This window comes from Hordeum vulgare, chromosome 2H (assembly GCF_904849725.1).
Source record: "Hordeum vulgare subsp. vulgare chromosome 2H, MorexV3_pseudomolecules_assembly, whole genome shotgun sequence".
NCBI lineage: Eukaryota > Viridiplantae > Streptophyta > Magnoliopsida > Poales > Poaceae > Hordeum > Hordeum vulgare.
The window spans coordinates 648,207,233-648,216,389 of NC_058519.1; the positions used below are offsets into that span (position 1 = coordinate 648,207,233).

A 9,157-nucleotide genomic window follows, 5' to 3' on the forward strand; every position below is an offset into this window, starting at 1 on the left:
GCAAAAGAAATATCACCTGCAGCTTTCTACATAGCTTCCCCAACGGATACATTTAGTTGCCACAAGTAATTCGGGAGGGGGAAGGTCCTAGCTATTTACATACCAGTGTTTCAAGTGAAATGCCAGTCCATTTTCGAATGTGGAAATGTCTGCCAAGGAAGGAAACAAAAAGCAAGTTCAGCTTGGCATCTCTGCCGAAATGGCACGAAAAGGAAGTGGAACCCTACTGCTCAACAAGCTATATGTTTGTCTATCTGGTAGATATTCATTTGTTTGTTTTTTGCGTGGAGATCTTTTAATTTTTTTTAAGACAAGGGAAGACTTAGATATGCGTTCACTAAGCCAGGCCTCAAAAAAAGAAGTCGTCCTACCTTGCAAATTGCGGCTAAAAATTCTTGTCCTGTAGAACATGACGTACCAGAGAGACGTTCCGGTTACATATACCAGGCCCGTCAGAGAGCTCCGTTGCAAGCTACAAATGCAGAGGCCAATTTGCAGACACGATGCTGTCTGTGGTGTAGCAGTAGTGGCTAAGCCTCGCTGTCCGGGGTAACGTGGAGATCACATCGTACGGCTGAAAACACGTATGGCTTCCGATCGCTGTCAATGTAAACAGACAAAAACAAAGACCCAAACGGCCATTATCTGCAGAAGAGATGGCGAGGCGGAGGATAAGTATACGGTAGCCGAGATTGGGTCGGGGTATGTATGTCTGCATGTATGTATGTAAATTTGTCGTAGTCGTCTGTCTCAAGAAAGAGAAACTACACGGGACTGTGAAAGCGACACTGGGAATGGCGTCGCATCGAGAACGAGCGGTTCCTTGATCCCGATAGGCATGGCACGTCGACCGTGGCCACACGTACTTGCTCTTGGCTCATGGGAAATATGAGTAGAGCTGACTGGAGCCGGCATCATCATCGTCATCCATTGAAAACGAGCAAGAGACTTGAGAGCATCTTCAACAGACGCCGCTTCGCGCAGCGCCTAAAAAACGAGTTTGTCGCGCGCTGGTCGTCTGGTTTTGCACGTCGCGCAGCGCTGGCTCCAACAGCCGCGCTATAATACAGCGCGCGCGCCGCTCCAGCAGTGTCCAAAAATGCAGCGCACATATTTTTTTTAAATAAATAGATTGCATTTAAATAAAAAAGATACAAAGTTATTTTACATAGATAGCAACTAGATAGGTAGTTCGAAAACATAGATAGATAGTTCGGTGCTAGATAGTTCGATAAAAAATATACTAATCCTAGTCGTTCCAGTCATCTGCACCACCATCATCGTCGGTGTCGTCGGAGGTTGACAGCCAGATGTCAAACCAACGTTCATCTTCTTCAGTGAAGAAGGATCTCCCGCCTGCATTGACGAGGTCGGCCTGCGCACACGCCAAAGCCTTCCGACGACATCTATCCAACCGCTCCTCGTGGCGCCTGCGCGTGTCCTCCTCGCGGCGCCGTTCCCAGTATTCCTGCTCGTAGGCGACGTCTTCCGGGTGGCGCCGGCGCCACTCCGCCATGACCCGCTCGTCCTCCTGGGCGACGAGGAGGCGGCGCTGCAGCGCAGTGTGCTCCGCACGGTCTTGTGTGGAGTTTAGACGAGGCGGCGGGGCCAGGTCTAATGCCTGCTGGAGCGTGCGGACGTCGGGGAAATTCATCTGCAGTCGCAGCCTGCCTAGGCGCCACGCCGCCGCGCCGAACGCGCGGGCGGCCTCGTGCGCCGTGTCGTAGGTGCCGAGGCTCAGCCGGAGATCGCCGGAGCGTATCTCGGCGTAGAACCCGCCGTTGGGGCGCTGGCGAACGCCGCGGTAGCCCGACGCAGAACGGCGGCGCGACGGCATGGTGGCCTCGTCGTCGTCGGCGGCGGCGCGAGAGGCAGAGAGAGCGCGGCGCGAGAGACAGGGAGAACGCGGCGGCGGCGCGAGCGGCAGAGGGAGAGAGAACGCGGCGCGAGAGGCAGGGCAGCTCGCTGCCTTTTATGGGCACGCGGGACGCGACGCCGCAAAAATGGCGCGCGGGCTGCCGCCTTTTCGCGTGCGCGCGCTAGCGGTTCCCGCGCGCGCGGTTTTCCGCCGCTGTTGAAGCGCGCATTTCAGTCCCGCGCGCGGTAAACTGTCGTTTTTAACGCGCGCGCCTTTTTGCGCGGCTGTTGGAGATACTCTGACACGTAGCTGGGGTCTGCTTCACAGTAGCACGGAGGATTTAGGTAAAGGGAGGTGATCCGTGCTCCTGATTAAATCCACTCTTAGGTAGAAGAAGAAAAACAAATCTTTGGGGGTCTTGGCTGTATCAGATGCACACTATCACAGCTTTTCACTGGAAAGATGTCAGAGCGTCGTATTACTGAACTAAGAAAACAATACTACCTACTCCCTTCGAACCATATTAATTGTTGTTGATTTAGACTAATTTTATACTAAATCTTTGACAGTTAATATGAATTGGAGGGAGAACCTTATTTGCAAAAGATGGAGCGTTGCACGAAACACACTTCTGTATGTATGTGATTTTCTTATTCTTCTCATGGCAAATAAATTAAAATGCCAAAACATTACAATTTACAATCAACACCTGTGTATAGAAGCTTGGTGAGTTTGTTGTCATTGTCATCGGAACAAAGAGCTGGATCCAGTTTTCGTGTAAGCGTCATTGTCGCAGCTAGCTGGCTTCCCTTGTCCCATGGCTCCTCAGGCCTTGTACAATGCAAGGTGTTTAAAAAATAAAACAAGATTTTTCTAAACATCAATGCTTATCTTTATACGAAGCATGCTTAATTAAGCGTTTACTCTATATAAATAGACAACAACCCTTTAAAAAAACCGGTTTAATTTTGTCAGCACCTTTTTTAAACACCTTGTATTGTATAAGGCCTAAAATGGAACGGGCAGGGGGCATGGTTTCGGTTGATCATCGTTGTCATCATTAATATCACCATGTCGAACAGAACAAGAAAAAAAGACGTGCGTGTAGTCTGCTTTGCATGAACACACTACGTGGATTTTTGCTAAAGGGAGGTGCTCCTAAATCTCCTTTTGACCTTTTCCGGTTAATCCCACTGAGGAGGAGACTGGAGAGGAATGGAGGGGATTGAGGTGAAATTTGACTTGTATGGGATTTAATTCCTCCGAATCCCTTCCAAACCCCTTTAATTTTGAAGAAACCGAACAAGGCCTTTATGTGAAAAAATTAAACCGGCCCCACTATCATAATTCTGTCAACAATGGTACACCTACAAAGATCTACTAATGTTTTACTTAACTTCCCAAACTATAACCCCCACCCCCCTGATCTAGTTCTATTGAAGAGACATCAAACATCGGACCAAACTATGCCGTGTTCCATTTCTGCACTATGAGGTGATTAGAGGAAACTGTTGATTTTTTTGCTCAAGTACAACCACTTATGTGTAGAAATAGGAACTATGCAAGAACTAGGGCAGATGATATGGGAAGTAATTTAGAGAATCTACAACTAAACGTTGCAAATATGACTCCCTAAACGTCTACGAACGTGCTCGGTTAGTGATCGAGCGTGCTCTCTATTTATCATTCTGCGCAACCACAGTTTTTATGTTCTTTCTCATATGTTCGGTCACTTGCACGTGATTGGAGAGAGGAAAAGATAGAGGAAGAGAGAGAAAGAAAAAAAAGAAAAAAAGAAAAAGATGACCCAGGATAAGGTCGCGTCCTATGTGGCGGAATGAGCGGAAGCGTCCGGACGCGTTCGTGAGCCCTCATATTCTTCATATATTTAAGATGAATATGAAGATTCACAGACAGTCCAAACATATAAAGATGATATAAAAGATCGGGCTGGATCATTTTTTTTCTATCCGATCACTGATATATAAGGGATCGTTTAAAAGGTCCGACATACTTTTACGAACAAAGCAGGCAAGACTGAACTGGAAAACGGGGCAACATGGCCCAGCCGGGAAATTAAAGAGGGAAAGGGATTGGTTCTGGGAAATAATCTGTAAGTTTCCTGTGTAGATTGCTCCTAAGTGCAGCATTCTAGTTTAAAAGAATCTCCATGGAATATTTGCTTATCTTGCTAAGCATCTTGCATGACGCACTTTTTATCGTTATACGGCAAAAAAGAAAATCTCCATGGAATATATATGTCACATCAGGAAACAATAAACTCCATATCATGAATGTATTTCAGATGGCAAAGAAAATTCGAAATGGCACTAAACATTTCAAAGTCAAAAAGGCTACCGGTCAAAAGAAATTGCAAGTCCATTTTAAATGTTGCAAGTAATGTCTGCCATGAGAGAAAAAACAATGCAATTTCAGTTTTGCATCTCGGCACGACCAAGCAAGTGGAATCCAACGAACCACTCAAAAATCAAACTGCCTGTCAGTCAGCTCTCACCTCGACTATCCTATACACGTTGACTAAGCCCCCGTCTCTCGAAAATTCAGAGATATCATGCCTCCATCGCGGCCGTCGGTTCCCCATCGGGCGGCTCCTGTAGCGCGCTGCATCGCCTTCTTATGCCGTGGCAGAGGCCAAGCCTCGTGTCACTTGCTCTGCTCTGTTCTGTTCTGTTTCCCCAACAACCACGAGATAGGCGCCCGTGGTCGCAGGTCACTCAAGCTAGCCGCCCCGTCCGGTCCGGCGGCCATGGAGAAGCTCGGCGCCAACCCGGCCAACTCCTGCCCGCTGACGCCGCTGGGCTTCATCGAGCGCGCCGCCACCGTGTACGGCGACTGCCCTTCCGTCGTCTACGGGGACACCGTCTTCACCTGGTCCCAGACCCACCGCCGCTGCCTCCGCCTCGCCTCCGCGCTCGCCTCCCTCGGCGTCTCCCGCCGCGACGTCGTAAGCACCCGTCCCCTAACTTATTTCTTTGATCGCATCTGCCGTCGATCCCGCCGACCAGCTGGATTTAATTGGATTGGATTGGGTTGGTGGATGACGATCCATGGCGTGCGTGAATCAATCAACTGCTTCTTCAGGTATCGGTGCTGCTGCCGAACGTGCCGGCCATGTACGAGGCGCACTTCGGGGTGCCCATGAGCGGCGCCGTGCTCAACAGCATCAACACCCGCCTCGACGCGCGCACCGTCTCCGTCCTGCTCCGCCACTCGGGGTCCAGGCTCATCCTCGTCGACCCGGCGCTGGTGCCGGTGCTCGGCGAGGCGCTCCGTCTCCTCCCGCCGGGCCACCCGGCGCCGCGCGTGGTGCTCGTCGAGGACCCCCAGGAGAAGGACTTCTCTCCCGCGCCCGCCGCGGCCCTGACGTACGAGAAGCTGCTGGAGATGGGCGACCCCGAGTTCAGGTGGGTCCGGCCGGCCAGCGAGTGGGACCCCATGATACTCAACTACACCTCCGGCACCACGTCGGCGCCCAAGGGGGTCGTGCACTGCCACCGCGGCATCTTCGTGGTCACCATGGACTCGCTCGTCTCCTGGTCCGTGCCGGAGCAGCCGACGTACCTGTGGACGCTGCCCATGTTCCACGCCAACGGCTGGAGCTTCCCGTGGGGGATGGCCGTGGTGGGCGGCACCAACGTCTGCCTCCGCCGCGTCGACGCCGCCGAGGTCTACGACACCATCGCCCGCCGCGGGGTCACGCACCTCTGCGGCGCGCCAGTCGTGCTCAACATGCTGGCCAACGCGCCCGAGGGCGTGCGGAGGCCGCTGCCGGGGAAGGTGCATATCCTTACGGCTGGCGCGCCGCCGCCGGCTGCGGTGCTGGGCCGCACGGAGGCCATCGGGTTCGACGTCAGCCACGGGTACGGGCTGACGGAGACGGCTGGGCTGGTGCTGTTGTGCGCGTGGAAGGGCGAGTGGAACAAGCTGCCGGCGTCGGAGCGCGCGCGGCTCAAGGCGAGGCAGGGCGTTCGCACGCCCGGCATGGCCGAGGTGGACATCGTGGACGGCGAGACCGGCCGCAGCGTGCCGCGGGACGGCGCCACCATGGGCGAAATCGTGCTCCGTGGCGGGTGCGTCACCATGGGCTACTTCAAGGACGAGGACGCCACCAGGGCGGCCATCCGGGACGACGGGTGGTTCTACACGGGGGACGTGGGCGTGATGCACCCGGACGGGTACCTGGAGATCCGCGACCGGTCCAAGGACGTGATCATCAGCGGCGGCGAGAACATCAGCAGCGTGGAGGTGGAGTCGCTGCTCTACGGCCACCCTGCGGTGAACGAGGCGGCGGTGGTAGCACGGCCGGACGAGTTCTGGGGGGAGACGCCGTGCGCGTTCGTGAGCCTCAAGGAGGGCGCCGGCGGCGCGGTGACCGCGGCGGAGGTGATCGCGTGGAGCCGGGAGCGCATGCCCGGGTACATGGTGCCCAAGACCGTGGTGTTCCGCGCCGAGCTGCCCAAGACGTCCACCGGCAAGATTCAGAAGTACGTGCTCCGGAACCTCGCCAAGGAGATGGGCCCAACCCGCAGGGGCGTCAGCAGCAAGATGTAGTATAATTGCTGTAGAAATTCAGGGTTGTGTCGTCTTGCCTGGTTTGATCTGCAGCAGCATGGCAATGGCATTGGCACGTCTGCTCTGGAGATCAGCATTCAGCAAGCCTGTCTGCTGCAGCTGCAGCTGCAAGATTGTATTATGTGCATGATGTATGTCGCCCTGCTGGTTATGTGAAGAAATGAGAGCACCCTTGTCCCTTGTTACCTTGTGATAAACTTGTTTAATCGATCAACTGATAGGAGGATGCCATTGATAACCACTGGACCGAGAATTCAATCCAGGGTATGCTGCTGTCGTTTCGGTGATATTTGGTCCCTCTTGGAAATCCGTTGGTTGTGCCTTGGAAAAGTGACTTCTTACACTGAAATCATCACTGGTTAGAGACTTGAGTCGATGAAAAGGGTAGAAATGTGAATATTCAGGTGCTTGTCGGTCTTTCTCTTCATCCTTGTTTAGGGTTCAAATGGATTCCGCTTATGTTCTACTTTCATCGTGTCTTTGTAATTCGCTCATGTCACCAACCTAAAAACCTACTCCATTTCGAAAGGTCATACTGAACTAGTGATGTACCCCCTCCGTTCGTAAATATAAGTCGTTTTTGGATATTTTTAATACAACTACATACAATATAAAATACATGTATCTACATATCTATATACATTCGTATGTAGACCGTATTGAAATCTGTACAAAACCTTATATTTAGAAATGAACGAGTAATATCTATCTAGTTGTTCTTCTGCCCGTTTCTCTATACATGGGATGTGGGCGAAGCCTGCTTCTAATGACTTGAATGCCAACTGGCAACAATTTTAGTTTCAGTTTCATGTCCTGCTTTTGAATGTCCTGAATGTCAACACTTTCAGTTTGACATAGTACTACTACATGACACTGAAGCGATGTTTAGGACATGAACCATGTGGGCAGCATGGTGCTGCCCTAGTACATCCACAAGAGCAAAGAAAAATGAAAATGAGACCATTGTCAGTGACTCTAGCCACTCAACGCAAGCCATCATCAAAGAAAAATGAGCATGAACCCTTAAATTGAACAACACCCATTACGCTCATCACAAATAGAATATGAACATTATATTCGGGTTTGGGGGGAGGGGGCAATGGCCGCCCTCCCTCCCCGCACCGCCACGGTGCTCTCTCATGGCGTCGCTCATGCGGAGTTGCTCACCTCGTTGTTGTTTAGTTAGTTTGCAAAAAATGGTTCGTTTGTGACTTAAGTTGGCTTGTAGGTTAATTCACATAAAACATGGGTTTAGGAATGAGGGGACGGAGAGAAGCAACAATCTCTTTATCAGTAGGTATATGTACAAATCGTTGGTTAGAGACTTGAGTGGAGGAACCGGGGAGTGAGGTATATATCACAAAAAAACGAATAATAAATACTGAATAATATATGTGCTAATATAGTGTGAAACAATGGTTAAATAAAATTATTTTCATGTATTGAACAACAAAGTAGCATAGCTAAGTTGGTTATTGGACCATGGGCAGGCCTCGCGCATTGCTCACATGACCTGGGATTAAATCTCATTTCTATCAATTTCTATTAAAACATTTTTTGATTTTTTTCCCGGTTTAACGACCCGGTTTTTTTCACCGTTTTTTTTTCAGAAAATCGGCCGATTTAACCGGTTTTCTTCAGTCCGACCACAGAACGGTCTTTTTAGCTTAAAAAACCGATAAGGCTGCTGGTTCCTTTTTTTCTGGTTCGACCGCCGGTCCGGTCCGTTTTTTTTGAACTAGGTGCTGAACACATAATCTCCTAGCTCTTTGCCATGTCTTCGTTCTTGCGCTTAGAGTATCTACAACCGTATTTTGCAGGTTCAGTCCACTATACGCCCATGATGCGTTTATAGATTGCGCCCGCCGGTCCCTCATATGTTGCGCCCAACATCCACATATCTCAAATGCAATTCTTAAATCAATACAAGCCATGCACATCAACTATCCAATACAAATTGTTCGAATTCAACAGTTAAAAAAAAAGCAAATCAAATCACTGTTCACCAAACCGGACATGTTAAAATGAAATCAATGTCTAAGCGAGAAGGTATGCTTGTCGGATCACTGGTCGCACGCGGCAATCCAAGGCGCCTGCATCTTGGCCGCATGATCCGCCGCAACAGCTGTCCTTGCCGCCTCGTGCGCCCTATGGTCGTTGATCTCCTTCTTCTTTTTCTCCGCAAGCCACTTCTTCGCATACACATCCTCCGTGTCCTGTGCAAGTTGCAACCTCACCTTCTTGAGCTCAGTCTTTCCAAATCTCACGGCCTTCTCGAGTTTCCATTTGATCGCGACCTCTTGCTTCTCCAACTCGATCTTCTCCCTCACAATTTCAAGCCTCCTCTCCTCCCTCGTCTAGTCCCACTCCATCCTCTCCTTTTGCGCATCCAACATGAGCTTTTACCTCTTCTATCTTGTTCTCCATTGCCAAAAAATGCCCGTCCATGTGGACGACATTTTTATAGCCGCGACGTCACGGGAGATCCTTGCCTTATCCCACTTGTTTCCCATGACTTGTCAGTAATCCTTTGGCATGGTAGCTCCTCCATTTTTGATGAAAACCTCTGTTGTCCTCATCGTCCAACCCAATGGATTGGTGGAAGCTTGGGCCATCATTCTTCTTCTTGCCGGCTTTGAGACCGGCCACAACTTGTGTCCACTTTGGCTTGCCATTCAATATGATCCAACAATGGCTAAAAGCAAA

At 50.7% G+C, this 9,157-nt stretch overlaps 1 protein-coding gene across 1 annotated transcript; it reads left to right on the plus strand.

Annotated features, from left to right (window-relative positions):
- Positions 1-4,557: 4,557 nt before the first annotated feature.
- LOC123428366 (2-methylpropanoate--CoA ligase CCL4-like) lies at positions 4,558-6,636 on the plus strand. The gene is made up of 2 exons (XM_045112565.1): positions 4,558-4,823; positions 4,961-6,636. Exons 1-2 carry the CDS (start codon positions 4,626-4,628, stop codon positions 6,428-6,430), a joined length of 1,668 nt encoding a protein of 555 aa, XP_044968500.1. The 5' UTR covers positions 4,558-4,625; the 3' UTR covers positions 6,431-6,636.
- The last annotated feature ends 2,521 nt before the right edge of the window (positions 6,637-9,157 follow it).